The 19,471-nt window shown below is 53.9% G+C and overlaps 6 protein-coding genes across 6 annotated transcripts; 1 reads left to right on the top strand and 5 right to left on the bottom strand.

The window, feature by feature from the left end:
* V2A60_009688 (uncharacterized protein) lies at positions 1–1,183 on the bottom strand (the record flags this gene model as incomplete). The annotated part of the gene is made up of 4 exons (XM_083260953.1): positions 1–86; positions 643–729; positions 816–917; positions 1,024–1,183. 4 exons carry the CDS (start codon positions 1,181–1,183, stop codon positions 1–3), a joined length of 435 nt encoding a protein of 144 aa, XP_083117079.1.
* A 2,228-nt stretch (positions 1,184–3,411) lies between these two features.
* Positions 3,412–4,560, bottom strand: V2A60_009687 (uncharacterized protein; the record flags this gene model as incomplete). The annotated part of the gene is made up of 1 exon (XM_083260952.1): positions 3,412–4,560. The coding sequence occupies one exon, from the start codon at positions 4,558–4,560 to the stop codon at positions 3,412–3,414; it is 1,149 nt and encodes a 382-aa protein (XP_083117078.1).
* A 1,845-nt stretch (positions 4,561–6,405) lies between these two features.
* V2A60_009686 (mitochondrial 54S ribosomal mL58 domain-containing protein) lies at positions 6,406–7,083 on the top strand (the record flags this gene model as incomplete). The annotated part of the gene is made up of 1 exon (XM_083260951.1): positions 6,406–7,083. One exon carries the CDS (start codon positions 6,406–6,408, stop codon positions 7,081–7,083), a length of 678 nt encoding a protein of 225 aa, XP_083117077.1.
* A 629-nt stretch (positions 7,084–7,712) lies between these two features.
* On the bottom strand, positions 7,713–9,528 carry V2A60_009685 (uncharacterized protein; the record flags this gene model as incomplete). The annotated part of the gene is made up of 4 exons (XM_083260950.1): positions 7,713–8,487; positions 8,592–8,824; positions 9,021–9,276; positions 9,359–9,528. 4 exons carry the CDS (start codon positions 9,526–9,528, stop codon positions 7,713–7,715), a joined length of 1,434 nt encoding a protein of 477 aa, XP_083117076.1.
* Positions 9,529–11,368: 1,840 nt separating this feature from the next.
* On the bottom strand, positions 11,369–13,625 carry V2A60_009684 (uncharacterized protein; the record flags this gene model as incomplete). The annotated part of the gene is made up of 4 exons (XM_083260949.1): positions 11,369–12,671; positions 12,730–13,000; positions 13,063–13,358; positions 13,429–13,625. The coding sequence occupies 4 exons, from the start codon at positions 13,623–13,625 to the stop codon at positions 11,369–11,371; spliced, it is 2,067 nt and encodes a 688-aa protein (XP_083117075.1).
* Positions 13,626–15,968: 2,343 nt separating this feature from the next.
* Positions 15,969–19,003, bottom strand: V2A60_009683 (uncharacterized protein; the record flags this gene model as incomplete). Its single annotated transcript, XM_083260948.1, has 7 exons — positions 15,969–16,043; positions 16,101–16,507; positions 16,562–16,921; positions 17,033–17,054; positions 17,123–17,181; positions 17,237–18,829; positions 18,883–19,003. 7 exons carry the CDS (start codon positions 19,001–19,003, stop codon positions 15,969–15,971), a joined length of 2,637 nt encoding a protein of 878 aa, XP_083117074.1.
* Positions 19,004–19,471: the final 468 nt, after the last annotated feature.

Below are 19,471 nucleotides of genomic sequence, written 5' to 3'. Positions count from 1 at the left end.
CTAGGCTGTGGAAGAGATTGTCAAGGTACGGGCGAGGCCCTCTGCCTCGAGGGCCTCGTTGGGATAGCTTTTGCACCGGCCGTCGTCTACTGCCGGCGTTATGAGGCAAAACCGTTTCATGTTTTGCGATTTCCCAACACTTTGGGGCAGCTGAGTGGCGTTCTGCTGCAGCCTCAACTGGGGGGTTTCCATGAGTATTTTTTTGCTAGCTTTTCAAGCTGGGTCATCATACCACCATTCAATACTAGACCATCATTCAATACTAGACCATCATTCAATACTAGATTACAAAGGGCCAAAAGGCGGACTGCAGGGCGCACCAAAGGCAGCTGTTCTCGCACCCGCTCGAGGAGGCGAGCGACAACGCGGGAGCGTCTTGGAGGGACATATAGAGGAGGGGAGAGGGTGAATCATGACGAAAATCATCGTGGTGTGCTGTCAAAGTCGGTAGCCGTCGGGTAGGGCATGACCCATTGACTCTGTGTAATACAAGGGCGTGCTGTAAGAGAAAGGCCGTCACCTCTTCGTTTAATTCTAGCGGCACACAACCCGTCTTTTGTTTTAGCTTCTCATATCAACCCCTTTCATGTAGGTTCAACAAGGTTTTGGGGGGTTTTTGGAAGGGGGAGGGGCTGCTGTTACCATCCAGTTGCATGTCCCGCGCCGGTTGCAGCGAGTAGTGATCCGAACGTTCGTGCACGAGCAATAGGCTGTCGGGAAGTACGGTCCCTGATAATACGCTGTCAGCATCGCCCGCCCGCCCGCTTCTCGCAAAGAGGAAGGGGGAGGGAAGGGGGGGCTGGCAGCTTTGATACCTTTTGGTATGGTGTATATCATGACATCGTCGCCTTTGAAGAGCTTCTTGACGAGAAGCTGCTGATACGGAGAATTGGGCCTCAAGGATGCGCCGTTAGGTGCTGTGCACGCATTAGATTTTATTTTTTTTTTACAAAATTCAGCTGCCGCTCATTTCATTCCTATCGCGACCCCTCTGTGCAAACGGGCCACTCTATCTGCCCTTACCTCGATATGTATCCGGGGCCAGTGCTTTCGCCTGGACCAGGCCGTTGCGGACGTAAACGTCAAAAGAGAATCGCTGCGGCGACCACGGCCGCAGCTTCACGGCGTAGCCATTGTTGACTCGAAACAGCTGCTTGGGCAGCTTTCTGAACACGCTGACCATCTTTGGCATTGATTTGGTGATTGGATAAATGGGCTTTTCTTGGTGGGCTGATTAGCAAAGAGGGATTAAAGTTTGTTTTTGTTGTTTTTCGTACCACGAGTCCCGAGACTTCTTACTCACAAGTCTGTGGCAGTTTGCGGGTGCCTGGTCAGGCAAACAGGGCTCTCTTTTCAACCACAAGGTTATTTTGTCGCTTTCCAGCCCGACCAGCCAAAGGGGACGACGGAGCGGAGGGAGGACGAGGGACCAATTACATGTAGCAGGCGACTTCGGATATGTGCATCGCAACCCCTTCTCCCTTGATAGATACCTCGACTGCCCGAGCATCATATCGTCATCGGTCGTCCGGCACGGTGATGGGCAGAATGGAAAAGCTCGAGAGCCTCTCGAGATGAAAGAAGCTTGGCGGTCAAAGGATGGATGCAATTTTAGTCCTCAGGCTGCGGCTCATCATTTTGATGCAGACAGCAATTACTGGTGGTTTTCTTGCTGCCTGCAGGGCAGAAAACAATAAACGTGGTGTTTAGTGCACAAGTGACTTGCATATAAGAGCGGTTTGCATACGTGCATAGAGACTGGTGACGGGGCTTGTCCAAGTTTTTCAGTCGCATAGAATTGCAGACTTGCTCCTCACCACCTTTCAGTTTTTTTTCTTCTTCTTCCATCAGCGCTATGTCTACAACATCGTCTTCATTCGAGATCATGCGCCTGCAATCTACCGCCAGCGAGGGGTGAGGGAATGACGCGGAAAGATGTGGCTGCTTTCATACTATTTCAAGCGGATAATTTCGCTATTTGATCTATATCGTTCATTATTCTCATTCATCCCTTTTTGGCAGTTTCGGCATGTTCTTTCTGTTGAGAGTATACAGTTTGACAATGTTTTCCTTTTTTTTTGCTTGCCAGCTTCGAAACTGACTAGGTAGTAACCAACGTAGCAATGCCCTGATTGGGAGTTGTTGAATTGAATGCGCATGATGTATTAACTTTCCTCAAGGTTAGGGAAAAGAAAAGAAACGAGAATCTATAAAAAGAAGAATCAAATCTTAAACCCCTTCCCTGACTAGACGTTCTTCTTTGTAGCTTCTCCGCAAAGTAATTATCTGAAAAGCTGGGCTCGCGTGGGGCGCCGCCCCCCCCCCCCCCCCGTCATTGCCCCAACGGGGACCATCCGCAATGTTGATTCGTGGCGATGCACCTGAGACTGCCAGTACACGGCCACCCCCCTAATATTGCGGTAGTCAAAAAGGCTGCGGTATAATTTTAGAAACGGTATACCCTCCCATGCCTATTGAAAATCTCCGACCGGATTCGAGCGTTGGTAGAACAAAGGAACGGGACGGAAATTTCAACTTGAGCATCGCCACGCCAGTGCCCCCAAGTAGGTGGCAATGCTGAAATTGGAGACATGGCAATTTGCGACTTCCCACCGTGCACCGCAACTAGTCAACTAGTGAAGACCAAGTTGGTCAAGTCTGCATAGGTACAACGAGCTTCTTACCCCCGAGTTGAATCTTGGCGTATACGATCAGCCTTGCGTATTCTTTGTTATCCCTAGTCCCCTGCAGCACCCAGGTCAGGGGAAGTTCTGTTGGAGACCCAACTGTCACAATAGGGTCGGCCCTGGAAGCATGCGCGAGCGAGATTGATGGGCGGCCAACGAAATTGCCAGTAGTTGTCTGTTGTGTTGTGCAGGCGTATCAGGGATATCATTATTATATACTTGTTGCTATGCCAGATTTGACCCTGAACCACCCAACCCTATACCGGAAGATCATCCATAATCCCCTGGCGATATCGGAAATGTAAAGCAAGAAAGGCTAAGCCAAATAGACAAAGAAGGAAGCCGGCATGTCCCGCATCGCGTAGAGTTCCTCCTGTAGCGACAGCTGTTAAAAAAAAGACAAAGAGCATGTATCGACAAGCCGAATACAGTAGTGATGTTTGAGCAGGGTATGATTGTCTGCACTGATTGGGTCTGTTTTCTCCGACATGTTTCGACTTTTGCAAGGAATGCCAATGGCATGATTTTGAAAAAGATAGGATAATAAACGTATATAAAGAATGTCGCGGGACAAACGAAAAAAGGCTCAAAGATTTCGTGAGGGCGCGGGCCAGCAAATTTCTGCCATGAAGAGCATTCTCCTGATAACTCCGAGCTGTTGCAAACCAAGCGTTCAAGCAGAGCAGGCATCGTGGCCAAATAATATATTTCGTGTCAATTGTTCTCAGCGAGAGCCGGGTACGTCAATGGGGCTCACCGGCATGCTACGGGCGCTCGCTAGATCTGTGCTGCCCGTACGCCGGAGAGCTTGTCGCATCGTTTCGATGTTGAGGTCGCCTGGCGCAGCAAGCGAATGCTGAGTGCTCTTGGGGCTTCCCATCCGTTTGCGCGGTGGGCTCATCTCGACACCTTTCATGCTGCCAGGGTTGCTGGTTGGCGGGGACGTTCCGGGACCTTGGCTCGAAACTGGCGAGCGAATTGGGGAGCGAATTGGCGAAGGCGAGCGATTCAAGGCGGATGGAGGCAAGGACGTGAGGCCGGCCAGATGCAGATTCTCGCGAGAGGATGGGCTGCGCAGAGACATGCTGTGCTCAGACTGCACCACGTCGGCAAAGGAGATGAAAGACAGTCGTCTAACATCGGTCGAATCTAGAGATCCGTAATTGGAGGCCGTCTCGCCGGGAATACCAACGCGATCAGCAAAGGAAGCAAGCTCAGCTGCCCACTCGGTGGAGGATTGGTGGTCAGTGGGACTATTGGGCGCGCCTGTGACGGTGACCGAAGCCGGCAAGTGGGAGGAGTGAGTGACAATCTCTACGGTATCGGGATCGAGCTTGTTGTTGGTGATGGCCTCGGAGGCATCGTCGAGGACGGGAGGAATGTAGTTTTCCGTCTGGATATGGGTGGGTATGGCGGGCGAGTTGGGCTTGAGGACAGTGCTGTCCTGAACGTCTCGCTCAAAGATTTGCGAGCCAGCAGGAGACGAAAGGCGAGGCGAGGCGGACCCAAGCGGGCGGCCGGGCGATGAGGGCGAGGGAAATGCGTAGTCGCGGGAACTTTGCGTCGAATGCGTGGTGGCAGGTGTGACGCCAGACATCTTGGACGAATTCTTTGTTAGCAACGGGGGCTTGGTGTCCGCCGGCGAGTCCGCGGTGGACGAGGACTGCTTCTTCTTGCCGAACCCAAACAGAGCGCGCTTCTTGCCCTTGGAGCCCGGCTTGTCGTCGTCAACGTGACTAGCAGCATCAGGATCGGGGGATATGTTGACCGCAGCAGCACGGGGTGTCGAGGTGCCACGACTACTGTCATCTGCAATATCGAGTTGTGCCAGCCTATCGCCGCTGGTGATTGGCGCGGCGTCGGCGAGACTCATGGTGGCGGCAGCGTCGGCGTCTGCGAGATGGGCTTGCGAACGGTTACAACGCAAAGGGGAAGAAGAAGAAAAAAAAAGAGGGCGAAAAGGGGTTTCGTTTTTTCCTCGGGAGAATGGCTAGGACAAGCCGGGAGAAGCAGGACGTCGGGATCACAAGGTCTGGTTACTTGTGACGAGGTGGAGCCACCGTCAGATCGCCAGGATGACGGAGCGGGCGCAGGGAGGATCGGGTGGCACGAAGGACCAAGGCTCAGGCGATGATGAAGATGAAGTTGGTGGATGAAGCTGATGGAGGAAGAGGCGGAGGCTAATAAACAGAAGAAGAGGAAAAAGAAGAAGTGGGTGTAACGAGGGGGAAGAGCGAGATGTGCAGGAAATAAATTGATGACGTGAAGGAGCAGGGCACGAGGTGGTGACTGGCACTGGCTGCGACGGGGAAGCCCTGGGCTACTCAGTATGGGGGGTGATGCTGCAACGGCGTTTATTACTGGCAGAGTAATCCGACCTGAGGTGCCAGGTTCTGAGGAGTCGTGGCAGCCCTGCTAAGAACCTATTTTAGGTTACTCCCAGGATACGATAGCCAAGGTATTCATCAACTACCTCCGAAATTCAACTCATACCTGCCTAACCACGTACGATGATGTACTTACTGAGGAGTGCAACGGAAGTGGCGTAGCCTTTGTACCATCATGCCTTCGTAGGTACCTACTCAACACTACGGGACCACTTGGCATATCAAACAGCGAGCTAGTCAGCTTCTCGACAGGGTCTCTCCCCTTTGCGTCACGCTGCCAATCACGTTGTTGCCGCGGCTTCTGGGGGCTTTCCTTGTGGCCGCTGTCGTGCAGACTCTTGCATGGTAGCAAGTACATCTTTGCGCCGCCGCCCGTCTCCTCGATAGCGGCAAGATTCATCACGTCGTGGAGCAGAAATCATCCGGCTCGTACCGGTAGAATTTGGACTAACAGCTCTTCTCCAGAGCCAGATTACTGCCTAGCAACTACTCTACCAGGCCAAAGTTTATCACGCACCCCTCACTTCATATGTAGCGATCCTCAACAACAGACAGAGCATAATCATCATGCTCGAATCAGGCAAATTGCTCAGGGCACAGCATAACTGACATCCTTTTATTACCCCGTCGCAATCAAAACCACACGCCGAGGAAACCTCCTAAAAGTAGCTACTTGGCACCTGGACCCCTAGCGCTACCGCCGATCTCCCCCTCCACCACTTGACGGAGCGGCGATGACGACGCGAGACCGCCACCAGACGGCAATCACCACCGCCTTTTAGAATTATAGATGAAATAGTAGAAAATTGAAACGCGCTCCGAAATGACGCTACACAGGATGGATTTGATCTACTGCAGAATCCCTGCATAGACCCCTTCTCCACTGTCTCCCGCGCCGTCCGACCGGTTTCTCACCATCATGTAACAGCCACGTGACTGAGCACGTGAACCCAAGCTTCCACTCTAGGCAATGCTGCATGCTTGCACAGAAAACTTCACCCCCGTGTTCCTGGATCACGACTCGACAAAGCACGGCATCGCTCGCCACACTATACCGCCCGCGACACCATCATCTACAGCCCCCAACGGCGATCTGGCTACAAGAAAGGGTGCAATACACTGATTCGCCGCCAAAAATCCACTGCTACATGTCCAATTGACCCATTTACTTGGAGCTCGAGGACAAGGGAAAAAAGGGTTGTGGCATCACACACGCGCCAGACTACACCGTACTAGTAACCCTATTTTTTTTCTTCAATCTCCCACCTCCTTCGGCATCCAATTAGTCACCTCCACTACCGGTACTCCGTCATCTTCACACAACACACGCCATGGAAATCCGTTCAGCAGCTCGCCCGGCGAGTTCTCTCCTGGCCGCCGCGGCGCGCCACGGCCAACGCCGCCTCGCCCCCCTCCTCGCTCCTCTGACGACGACCCGCGGCCACAAGACAACGGCCCGCACGAAGCGCTCCCTGAAAATCGCACCCCATGACTCCTTCCTCCCCGACCGTTCGGCGCCGCCCTTTCCCGCCGCCGACAGCATCATCTACAACCCGCCCGCTTCCGAGGCGTCGCCCGAGCACACGCCGTTTCTCTTTCTGCCCTCGTCGGACCCGCGCCGCGCCGCCGTCGCCCGTATGCGCAAGACGACCGGCCTGGGCAGCAGTAGCAGCAGCAGCGCGGCAGCGAGGACGGCAGCCGGCCTGCCGCCAGCGATGCGGTATCCGCGCCGCGCCGACCAGCCCCGGTACCACCTGTCGGCCGAGCAGGTCCAGGAGATGCGCCGCCTGCGCAACGAGGACCCCCTGACGTGGAGCGTGACGGCGCTCGCGCGCAGGTTCGAGTGCTCGCAGGTGTTTGTGCAGATTGCGGCGCCCGCGCCCGCGTCGCACGAGGCCTGGCTCGAGGAGCAGAAGGAGAAGCGCGAGGCGCGCTGGGGCAACAAGAAGACGGCGGCGCGCGAGGACCGCAAGCGCCGCACCGAGCTGATGTACCGCGGCGAGCTATAGGCGGTCGGCGCCCGCAGCTCAATTTGCATACAACTTGTACTATATATCATGCTTGTGGCCTGAGGACCAAGGCCGCAGCACGCACCCGGACAAAAACAAGACATTCTGTTTTCTTTTTTAAACATGTACCATGGAGAGGGAGAAAGTTGGAATATCCACATCTTAGCTGAAAAACATGTATTATTTATTGTCAAGCGATGAGGATGGTTTACAGAGCGTCATGGCATTGTCATATTAGAGCACAACGCAGTGGAAAAAGACAGGGAGGGGTACCTAGAGGTGCCAGCCTGAAGAAAAATCATAACTTGTACGTTGATTTTTGTTGACGAGTGTCTGAACAAGACAATGAATACGTGACTGCAAAAAAAGCGACACATGCGTGTATAGTTGGGGTTTAACAAGGAGTAGATGATTCGGAGCAGGACTGACATGATCTCTGCGACACACACAGGATCCGATCAATCCGAAGCAGTGCACAAACAGCGCGAAAAAGAAAACAGTCCTAAATGCGTCTAACGTCTAGACAGTCATGAGAAAGAAGGAAGAATTATAAATGTGGAAACCATTGTCAACGCGTATTCTCATCAAAGGGAAGAAGGAAGGAAACGAAAACGGACAGGGTTCGTGAGCTACGAAGCGGCGCGCACACCTACGCCCATGGGCGCCGCCAGCGACAACGAGGACGCCGAGCCGGCCGCTGCCGTCGCCGTCGTTATGACCGGTCGCAGCGACAGCGACACGGCGGCGGCGGCGGCAGCGGCAGCGGTGTCGTCCCTTGTTAGCTGCTGCTGCCGCAGGCGCAGGAGGTCGTCGTCCTCACGGCGGGCCGGCACGACGCGCCAGCACCAGCCACACCAGCTGCGGGCCTCGCCGCGGGCCTCGCGGCCGAGGACGCGGGACGAGGCGCGCTCCTCCTCCCACTCGGGCACGCACCGGCCGACGCGAACCATGCGGACGAGCTTGCGCTTGACGACGCCGCCGATGCCCTCAATCTCGTGGCGCTCGTAGCCGGGGCCGAGGAGCAGCAGCGGCGAGGGGGTGCGCTCGCGCGCGGCGGCGGCGGCCTCCTCTTCCATGAGCGACTCGATACTGTTCGGGTCGGTTGAGGCGGAGGAGGAGGAGGGGACAGACGCAACCGCGGGAAAGTACGAGGCCTGGTGGTGGTGGCTGTTATTGCCGCCGGGGGGTGTGATCGGATGATGATGATGATGGGGGTGCTCGGACGAGGTGGATGGCGTGCGGCTGCTGCGCGCGTCCTCGGCGTCGCAGTCAATCTCCTGCTCACGCTCGCGGGCGGCCAGGCAGCGCTCCTCGCGGCCGCAGATGACGCCCCGGTCGGCGTCGCCGATGCCGGTGCCCAGGCAGCCGAGAACCTCGCCGTAGTGGTTACGCCAGCGCCAGATTCTGCACGAGGGGGCAGGGGGCAGGAGAGAACACGCCCCGTGTCATTAGCCGACAGTCGTAAGAAAACGGAAGAGTCGCGGGGAAAAGAAGAAAACAAAACGTACCGGAGATAGTCGTGGTCCGCGTTGCGGATGGTGCGGCCGCAGGGCTGGCACAGCCAAACGCCGCCCGTTTCGCAGTCGCAGACGGAGCGCCGCATCGTGTCGGCGCTCCGCGGCAGGGTCACGTCGAGGCCGGGACACGCGACCTGCTCCAGGGGCGCCTTGGCGCAGGGCGCGCAGAGGCGGCGGTGGCGCTCGCGGAGGGTGCTCGTTGCCGGAGGTTTGATGGCGCAGTTCTGCAGGTGGAGAGAAGGCCAAGTCAGTATTATTATTATGATGATGATTATGATTATTTTTCGCTTCAAATAGGGCCAAGTGATTTTGAGAAAGAGGGAAAGGAGGCGGGCAAAGATTGAAGCCAGCTTCGGCCGGGGAGGGTTCGGGACGACTTGCCCTGCAGATGACGACGGCGCACCGCCGACACTCGGCCACCATGTCGCGGGCGCAGCGGCCCGTCTTGCCCGCGCCGGCGGCGTGCCGGGCGGCGTCCATGTACGTGTCGGCGCGGGCGGCGCGGTACCGCAGCGCGGCGTCGGCGTCGACGGGGAGGCCATCGTTGGAGCAGCGCAGCGTCGCGGCGACGAGGGCGGCCCTGTACTGCAGCAGGCCGTGGTGGATCATGCGGCTGGCGCGGGCGAGCGAGTCGAGGGTGGTGAGGTCGACGTGGGAGACGACGCCGACGACGATGCTGTTTGACACGGGAAGTTGGCACTTGCACGTCACGAGGAGAGAGAGAGACAGAAATGGGGGACAATAGTAAAGCAACATACGGATAACACTGAAAAGCACGCGTCACGGCATTGCAGACGGTCGGTATCGTCGACTCAAGAGTTGGTGCGGCTGGTGGCGGCCCAAGCGAATGACGACGAGTACTACTGGGATCCTGTACGTCGCCGCCACCGCCATCGTCGTCGAGTTCGAGATTGACAAAACGCGCCATTGTAAATAAAATGCCTTGTTTCTTTTTCTTGTTCTTCTCTGACTCTTGTTTGCGCGGGCCAAAAGAAAAAAGAAAGACAAATAGGCTGAGTGTTCCAAGGCGCGCGCGGAGGAGTCGAAAATGGATGATGCCCTCGTGACGTGGGGATTGTCAGTCCGTATCGGGGCAGCGTATGAGATAAGGTAGGATGCCAACAGCGATACGCCCCGAGAGAGAGAGGGAGAAGGGTTAAAGGGGTGCTTTCAGAAACGAGCAGAAGAAAAAGAAGAAGAGAAGAGGGTGGATAAGTAACAAGAATTGTTAGCAACTGTCGAGCATGATTGAAGAAGCCATTGCAGAGAAAGTTGTGGTGCAGGTAAGTTGGAGGACAGCCCCTGTCGTGGTTGTTGCTTGACTGGAAAACGAGGGAGGATGCGACGAGACAACTACTTAGCAAGTTGGTGGAAAGGTGAGAGAGCAGTGCCTCTTTACTAAAAAGAAGTAGAGAAAGAAGCCCCCCCCAAAAATAGAAGCTGGTATGTAGATGCAGCGGCACAGCTTGGCGACGACGACGACGACGAAGGCGAGCGGCGGGGTTCGTGCGTCTGCGTGTCTGAGTGAGTGAGGGGTCCAGGGGGGGGGGGCCTTCCGTCTCGAAGAGTAAAGCCAATGCACATGCGCCTACTTATTTGTTGGGGTACGGAAAAAAAAATTGGGCATAATGGTCTGATACCAAAAGGGAATTCGTTTCTAGGCGCGCAACTAAATACAATGAGGGAATTGGAAAGGGAGAAAGTATATCTCGCACGTCATAACTACCCAGCGGGTGGCTTGTATCGGAACTTTGAAGCCCCCAAGACAGAAATCAGCCTTGTGACAGAAGAGAAAGCAGATCAAAAACACGAGGAATCTCAAGGTACTTGTCGACATGGGCCTTTTCATTTCCATACAACCATCAAGTTGAACCTGCAATTTCCTCCCTGTTGTTTGTCCAAGACGGTCGACTCGGTACCTACCTATCAACCGTGCTGCCGTGTATGTATGTACGTATGAATGCACTTGTAAAAAATATGGGGGAAACGACGCTAGTAATTACTAGACAGAATCCTTCCTACCTCATGACCTGGCGATGCAAGCCTTGACCCTCTTTTTCTTTGGGGTAATCGAGAAGCGTGCAGAGTACGGAGTAATTACTCTCTCTCTCTCTCTCTTTTCCTCCCTCTCCTTTTATTTCCACCTATTTTTATCCATCTCTTGACTTGAATTGGATTCTTTCCTGTTTTTTATACCCTGTACGGAGTAGTCATGAGGGACTTGAGCAGGCAGTGTAAAATGATAGGAAGAGGAGGAGGGGGGCACGGCCGATCTCTCTCCTTGTTGCTGTGCCTGAGTTAATCCCTCAAGCTCGTTGCTGGACATGAATGCTCGGTCAAAGTGCCTAACATACCACCAGTATAATTGCAGTATTACTCCGTAGTGAGTGGCCGTGTTACTCCAAAAACGCGACTTGCGTGAAATACTTTGCTGGCGGGTTGCTACCATCTCTTCATCTTGGACGCATGCTACTTACTCCACTTACAAGTTCAAGCTTTGTGTCGCACGCCATCGCATGCCATGCACGCCCCTGGAGCGCCGCTGTGCCGCACCCCCTCACACACACACACACAGACATACCCTTCTACGAGTTCTTGACAAACCATGAGCATAGTATTCTGTTCGTATACAAAACACATATTCGAAACGAAGAAAATCAAGGCTTCGCTACCCACATGCCAGCTAAAGCAATGGTGGCTTTCCTCATCAGGGGCACTTTTCATCCCCTCCCCGACCACCTCTCGTGAGCAAATGATATCCATCTCCCTCAACCCAGAGCGAGAATCGCAAACAGGCCGCCGACCACGGGCCGCGCGGTGAACTCGATGCCGCGCGGGTACCCTCCCCCCTTGGTGTCGTACAGGTCCGTCAGGGCCCGCCATGTTTTGGTCTCGTCGATCCACTTGGCAATGAGCCGGACAAACTGCATCTTGGTCGACTCCTCCGACATGGATGCCGCGAAAATCTCCCAGTCCGTCTTGGTCAGCGTGCCGCGCGTGTCCAGCACCATGCCGTACTCGTTGGCCACGTGCGGGTACCACGCGCTCTGCATCTTGTAAATCTCCTCCGGTATAAAGTTGAGCTCGAGTATCTTGTCGCCCCAGAGGTTGTACAGCAGCCCGTAGCTCTCCATGTCATTGTAGGCCAGCGTCGAGTGCGGCGTCGAAGTGTTGCGGTTGATGCCGTGGTCCGCCCAAAAGTCGTAGTAGTCGTGCGCGATGTCGCTGTAGTGCTGCTTCTTGTCCCCGTGCCCGGCACGCTCCGCAACCTGCGACATGGCCTCTAGAGCAATGATGCCCTTGATGGCCAAGTTCGTCTGGTTGGCGAGCTGGCCGGCAAAGTCGTCAGTGGAAAGCTGGTGGGCGGGGATTTTGGCGTCCTCAATGAGATACTCTGCCCATTGTGCAAGCAGATCCCAGTTGTCGATCAACCATTGGTTGTCCCCAGACTTTTGCGCATAGGAGAGCATCATGATGACCATGTTGCCACACTCTTCTAATGGCATCGGCTCGTCGTTGCCATCATCGTAGCCAAGGGCGCGAGGGTATCGGCCGAGATCATGGACAGCCCACTTGTTGGGATACCTGCCGCTCTTTTGGTACTCCAACAGCGGTTCTAGGCTCCATTTGATAAGGTCGTGGTTGAGGTACACCATGGCGGGAAAGGCTGGAAAGAGAACATCCACAGTCTGTATGTCGCTGTTTGAACTGATTTCCTTTAAAAGTACCATTATGTTTTCCTTGGTCCCTACGAATTGAATTGCGCCATAGAACTGGCGAAGAGCCAGGCTCGTAATGGTGGCGTACTCTCTGCCCGCGACAGCCTCAGACTCGACCTCGATGCGGCGGTCGAGTTCTAGGCACTGCTCTAGCGCATAGCCGTAGTCATTGTAGAAAAAGTTGACGAGATCAGTGTCATTGTTGAAGTAGTCCTTCCACAAAGAGGGGAGACCTCTTTTCTCACCCTTACCATGGAACAGGATAGCTTCGTCCTGCGCAATGCCAATGGTGAAGAGGGTTGTGATGGCTCCGCTAACACTTCCAAGGTCGCGGGAAAGAGCAAATACCGGCCTAAGGCAACAAGATCAGTACCAAATGCGGCTACGAGACGCTCATAGTAGTTCCATACCATCGATCGCTAACAGCGCGGAACTGGCTGTCGATGCTTCCATCCAGACGACCGTTGTTCACAAACTGACTGCGAACAAGGGTATCCTGGCCAATCTGGTAGCTGACATCAGGCTGGTCTTTGATCGTCCAATACCAGTGACCCCAGGAGGCCTGGTCATTGGCCTCATTAAAAACGTCTTGGTTCCGTCGCCAAAAGTGGTGCGAATGGAGTCCATTGACTTTTTGGTGCTCCCACTCGATAATAGCAGTGTTGTCACCCGACGCAAACTCTGTGTTATCGCTGCTGTCAGCCTAGCAACTACCATTTACCCGATAGTACGAGAAAACTGACCTCCAGATACGTCGCTGTAAATCTGCACAGAGTGGGAGCGTCCGTCGATAGATTTGACCTCCACATTCATGTAAGAAAATGGTATCGACTGGCGCCTCTGATCATTGGGGAAAACGGGCGAGAGGAAGCTGACGGTGAGCTCAATCGCGCCACCGACGTTCATGACAAACTCAGTCTTGGTTGAAGTGTAGCGTTGCGCTGTTTGGTTGGCAAAATCAGTGCTCGGATGATTTCCCATCCAGTTGTATGTCTTGCCATCGACCTTGATGAAGCCCTGCCAGCCTTGGATGCCTTGACTGTGCTGACGTTAGAGTTTGCCCTTGGCGTATTTGTGATGCGCTGCAGATGGAATCAATAGAAACGTACGTCCAGAAGCGAGGCCACTGGTTTGGGAGAATGCCGCTCTCACCACCATCTGTCCGTCCGTTAAGCCAGACATTAAGGTACGGGGACCGAACAGCAAGGGGGGCCGCAGGGGGCCGAGCCGGCGAAAAGGTTGACATGGCGTCGCTGTGAGCAACAATGGCCAATATGGCCGCCGCGGCGACTTGTAAAACCTTCATGATGCAAGTGACCTCCCGAAAGAGAACAGAGCTTCAGCAAAGTAAAAGGAGATTCTGTGTAAGGGTTTTTGTACCAATTTATACCATAAAATGAAGCAGGGGTATCTGTGATTCAGTAACCACTCACTCGTCTTACATCGTCACGTAAGGGATAGTGACCCTCGCACGGTTCTAAACCCATGACGTCTGGTACGCTTTGGAGCTCATAGTCATGGGAGCAAGCTCAAAAGAGCCAAGAGGCACGTAAAGGTCAATGAATTTGAGTTTCAGGTACATTTCGTGCTTATGCAGACAATCGTCAACCATACTTTCCTTTGCCGAGAAGCCAATCTGCGGCGCTGCGCCCAACTACCAGGCTACTGCGACATGGACCCCGCGCCAAGCACACGCTATTTAAGTACTCAGTGTACTCCGCACAGCCCTGCAGAAGACAAGGAAGAAAGCGCAAGGGCGGCATTTGGTGTAGCTGGACGTGAGTCCTGACGCAAATGGCTAGAGCTCGGCTCGGCGCGCCGGCACAAGACCACCAGGGTAGCAGGTTTAAGCAGCCTAGCTGCTCTTCGCATTTGCCTAGTTTGGAAGGCAAGAAGATGGCCAGTCTTTCCATTACCCTGTAAAACACCGCGTGATGCCCGAGAACTAGACTGGTGAGCAAAAGACTGCTAGTGGTACAGCAATGAGTCGCTGCAAGGATGGAAGGTTTTCTACAATATATTAATATCCGTGGCGGTCGTGTGACTGAGTGTGAAGTCACCTTTGATTTGGAAAATGCTACTCTTGCATTTTTTTCCATGGTACCATCACCAGCCAGGTTGTGGTTGAGTCTGGAATACGACCGGGTCGGTTGGAGATATAAGTGCAGCAGCGTTAACTAGTTAACTAACTAGTGGATGCCAGTCCGGGGTAGCGATCGACAGCGAAAGATGCTAGAGTTGAGAAAGTAATCCGTATGCCCAATTGAGGGTCATGGCTTATCGACCAAGGCGCACCGTCTGTTACCGAACGCCGCCACATCGCCGCATCGATCGCAGGGAGAGCAGCAGAAGTCGTCTGCTTTGCCGCCAACAAGGGCACAGTCGAACGGGTGTGTCAAGCCGCCGAGTGAATATCGACGGTCTACCAAACAAGTCAGCATGTTACTTCAAGACGACAGTTTGAACGGTCTTGGCAATAACCACCGTAGATGTTGAGGTCGGCCCGGACCACTTCGTTGATACCGCGATCCTTCTTGGCATGTGCCATTGGAGATGGAGGTAGAACAAGGCCCGAATGCGTGCCCATGACTGGTGGTGTCCTGCACCCTTATACTTTGTGGCGACAGAAGATATTGCAGTTCAACATGCACATGACTGCAGAACGGGGTTTTCATTAGCTATCGCTGGCGGCTGCGGCAACCGGCCTCGTTTGTAGTGGCGTCCAGAGTGACACCAAAAGCGCACACACTAATCACCTGCCAGTCGCCAGCTGCCAACCACGAACCACCAACGCGGTCCGCCAACTGCTGAGCTCAAGGCCACAAACAACATTGCAAAATTTCCCAGTCGCGCGAAAATTTTGTGCAGTTCCTTGGCTCTCGGGCTTGGGATCTGCCAATCTCTTGGGTGGCTTGTACTCTTTCACTGACGACCTGCAATCAGCGCCAAGCTTGCAGGCCTATCGGTAGCTGCTGCACCCTAGGTAGGCACGTTTACAGGGCCAACTCAGCGGTCGTACGACCGAGACAAGAAATGCACATGTTGCATGCAAGCCCACCACCACCATGTCCTTGAGGAGGTCAGAGGACCCAATAACAAGCGTCCGAGCCTACATAAAATGTCGGCCTATCGCCTTGTGGTGGGGTTTCGAGGTCTTCGATATGCAGCGCTGTTTCGACGGGCCAAATGACGTCGATGAAACTAACCGAGTGCTTGCCCAAATTTTGACTCCATGAGTGTCATATTTTCAATGCGACCTTGCTCTTTGCAAAAAGACCTTTGCTGCTACCAAACTACACGGCGAACTTAAGATATAGTTGACTCGCGTTAGCTCGCACAAATCGCACAATAGGGTGCCATTTGTAATGCTTCAGGGCGGCGTTGATCACGAGCCCAAGATCAGCAGGGTCAATGCAGCCTAACAAGTAAAACGTGGGCACCAGGAAACGGAGATGGCCGGGCTTTAATGGCACAACCCCAACCCAAATACCTCGTGTTTGAGATTTCGGTTGGCTCTGATTGACTCTGCGTACGATATTGCGGTTCAAAGCCATCGTAAGAATGGAACACGAACTAACAGGGAATAACTGACATGGTAGGTAACACATTCTACCATGTCAAATGTTCATGTTCATTCAACTTGTGGCTGTCACTTGCCCAGGGTGTCCGCTATAAGCTTCACTTTATCCACAATCAAGATGTCGATACCAGCATCAGCTTGAATCTGTCAAGGCTTTAGTCAACATACGAGTCCTGGCGCCAGAGTCTGGCTGGCACTGACCTTTGCATTTTCCGGATCATTGTTACCAAGCCCGTAGGAGGCACAAACTAGTCCCGCATTCTTGACAAAGGATATCAGCCGCGGACAGAGAAGAAAGGTGTCGCAGGCCAGAACTATCCCGGACAGCTGCCAGCATCTTGCAAACTGCAGTCCCATCTGAAGGCTAGCAGCACGCAGCTCCTTATCCGCCATGGGGACCTTGCCGGCGTTCGTGATAAGCATGACGGGATAGGCGCTCTGCTTCAGCTTCAGGAGGATGCAAACTTCGGGGGTAAAGGAAGATAGTATGATCGGTCGCCGGCCCGCTAGCCGTTTGATCTTTTCAAGAGTCACGTCGACAAAGGTGTTGATATCAATGGTGACAGATGCCACGCCCGCTTCAACCGCTTCGTGAAGTCGTTGATATTCTGCTCGATCTCAGCCTAGCCCGAAAGCACAATCAGAGACATGGAGTCGCATACTCATCTCAATATTGAATCCGATTTCTTCGGGTAGATTCAAGAAAAGCTCTTCCAGAGTGGCATGCGCGTCCTGGATGGAATGCCCCCGGATATTGGCTTTGAATCCCTTGCCATCAAAGTCGACAGTGTATCGCAAGCGTTCCTGCGCCTGCATCGCTTTCAGAACTGAGTGCTCTCCCGTAGACGAAGCGCGCGGTCTCGTACCCGCTTCGAGGAGTAATGCACCGCTGGGATTCTGGATGTCCCCGGCGTACTTGTACTGAGCGAGAGATATGTCGTGGATTGGCACATCAGACCCGGATCCGCTAAAGGAAAAGTCGTGGTAGATGACTGCTTCGAGATCTCGGGTGAGCTGTACATCTGCGCTAGCATTAGGGCCCGTTGTTTGTCACGAAGAAGAATGATGGATTCCTACCAAACTAAGTCATGTCAGCATTAAACCCAGCAATTTGTCCATGTCCGGCGCCTTACCTCTACAAATGGCGCTCCAAGCCTATAGGCGGAGAGAAATGACTTGCCAAAGTTAGCTCTTGAGGTTACCTGTCAAAGGAGAGCACATACGGTAACTGTGTTCTCTCCAATTTGCAGATTCGATTTGCCCGCAGTATTTTGGCCGAGACCTGGCGAGCTGGTTAACATCGAGCCCGAATCAAAACTGCGCTCTGGCATGCATACCTCTGTGACCGACCAGTCGTACTGGATCTCCAGGTCGTCGTTTATAGCTCGCCGTTGTGGGATTGCCGAGGCCCTCAAAGGGGGTTGCAATTACATAGCTGAGCAGCACAGTCCCGGCATACTCCATGTCTTCTCTATCAAGCAAGATGACGGTCGTTTCTCGAAGCATGCTCTCCCGAGAAGCACCGAATCTAGCATACTCCTCACCCAACAAAACAGTGCCACTGCTTTCAAGTGTCGGAGAACAAGCGTGTGCGCCCTTGTTATCCCAAAGTCGCACAGTCACTTGCGATTGCGCCGCCAAGTCTAGTCTGCCCACCAGTGGTTCTACACTTTGATCTGCCCAGAGTGGCAGTTGTACAATCTTCGGGACGCAGTCGGAACCATTGATGATGATTTCCAGATATTTGGACTCGAGCCCGACGTCGTCACTGCGCCCAATTTCTTGCCGAAGTTTCAAAGTCTTTCGGCCGTGTCCCCCTTGGACAGTTCCGAGGGTTACGATAACAGCCTTTTGGCCAGCGGCAAGAGTGCCGTGCGATGTCTCTTTCGACGATCTGACCCTGCCAGCCAAATCTCCCCGTTCATTGTCTGTTGCGAGCTGTTCCAGGGATGCCGTGCTGAGGTGGCCACGATAGGCAGCATGCTCTCTGGCGGTCCAGCCCAAGACATCAGCCTTTGTTGCATCAGCTCCAGATGACAACAGATAGGCAGCTACATCTGTATACCCCTTGGCACATGCAACTGTCAAGGGCGTCCAGCCCGTCCTCGGAACGACAGAATCTAAGCTCTCGCCAACCCTGAGGAAATACCCGGCGACTGAGTGCACGACTGACAGAGACCCAGACTGAGCAGCGCAATTAAGGGCCGTCTCCCCTCGACTTGATCTCATGGTGACGTCAGGCTTATGCTCCAGTATCGCATCAATGAAGCTGCTTGGGAGACAGGTCGCCGCCAAGTACAGTAGTCTGCCGAAAAAGCGGCTCTGGGTCGGTTCCATTTCGGAGTCCAAGTCTTTGTCATGGAAGGTACTCAGCAAGAGCTGGAATTCATCTAGGGACTGAGGCTCGAGGCATCTCGCGATGTCATCTCTAGGAGGAAACGATGCTTCAGAAAGGTCGGAAAACTTTACGCCAGAGCCACTGCCAGCGTCGCTGCCCCCATTCAAGAGCGTGCCACCGCGAACCTGGCGCCCCTCAATGCTGAATGATGGGTCTCTCATCGTATTCAAGTGCTGATTCGTACGCTGGAGTGCTTCGGCCCATTCTTCCAATTCTGCTTCTGCCCGACGAAGACTGTGCGGCATTACTCTGCCACTGGCCGCAAACTTGCCCAGGAGCCGACGTATCGCAACCATGTTCAGTTTTCCAAAAGTCTGAAGATCTTTCCGCTCGTCGTCTATACTGTTGCGAGCTATGCCGTGATTGGATGCAGTGGAAGGGGGCGCAATCGAGGGGGCCGAGACTTGACCAAGGGAAGGACCTTCACTGGATAGCGTGGCAATCGCACCAGCTTCTGCACCAGATAGCCTGTAGCGACTGATAAGAAAATTCCTGAGGTGTGCGATTTCGGTGATGAATTCTTCGGCCAACTCTAGTCCGGCGTTAGAGAAGCAGCGCGATCTTGCCGCGGTTTTGGCGCCGTACCTTCGATGCTTTCTCTCCCCTGTGTCCTCGCCCGGAGCTGCATTCTCAACCCATTGTAGTCGATATAATGCTGCGACCACTTGGGAAGCACGTGAATGTCGTAATTCAAGCCAAATTTCATTCTGTCTGCGATTGCCTGCTTTTCTCTTCCGCTGTGTTGGGAGGTTTACTTCGTTGTGTGCGCTGGTGCGTCAGCGCCCCTCCACTGACGAGCGGACATGGTATTACCCCACATCAGTTCGTTTGCTGACCAGATAATGAAAGGAGAAAAAATAAAAAATGAAATCAAAGGCATGGACGTCGTTTGCTACACAGCACTGAAGCATTTACCACTCGCCACAAAGTTGCGTAGAGGCCATCCCTTTCCATTGAACCCTCCCGGGCTAGCGAAACCGGACTGGGTCAAGAAAGTTGATGGCTCAGCGTACAACAAACTTTGGCCACAGGGGGTTGAAAAAAATTCTTTTGACTATCATATTTCAAAATATAATTTCTAGTAGTAAAGCGAGATGAAGAGCAGACAAAGAAACGCCCACGAAGCCACCCGGACGATAGCGCACCGGCATTGTCGTCGGCCCTTGACTTCGGT

The sequence above is a fragment of the Cordyceps javanica genome, chromosome 7 (genome assembly GCF_051103115.1).
Source record: "Cordyceps javanica chromosome 7, complete sequence".
Lineage (NCBI taxonomy): Eukaryota > Fungi > Ascomycota > Sordariomycetes > Hypocreales > Cordycipitaceae > Cordyceps > Cordyceps javanica.
The sequence above is the reverse complement of the archived record's forward strand: the minus strand, read 5'-3'. Positions and strand labels throughout refer to the sequence as shown.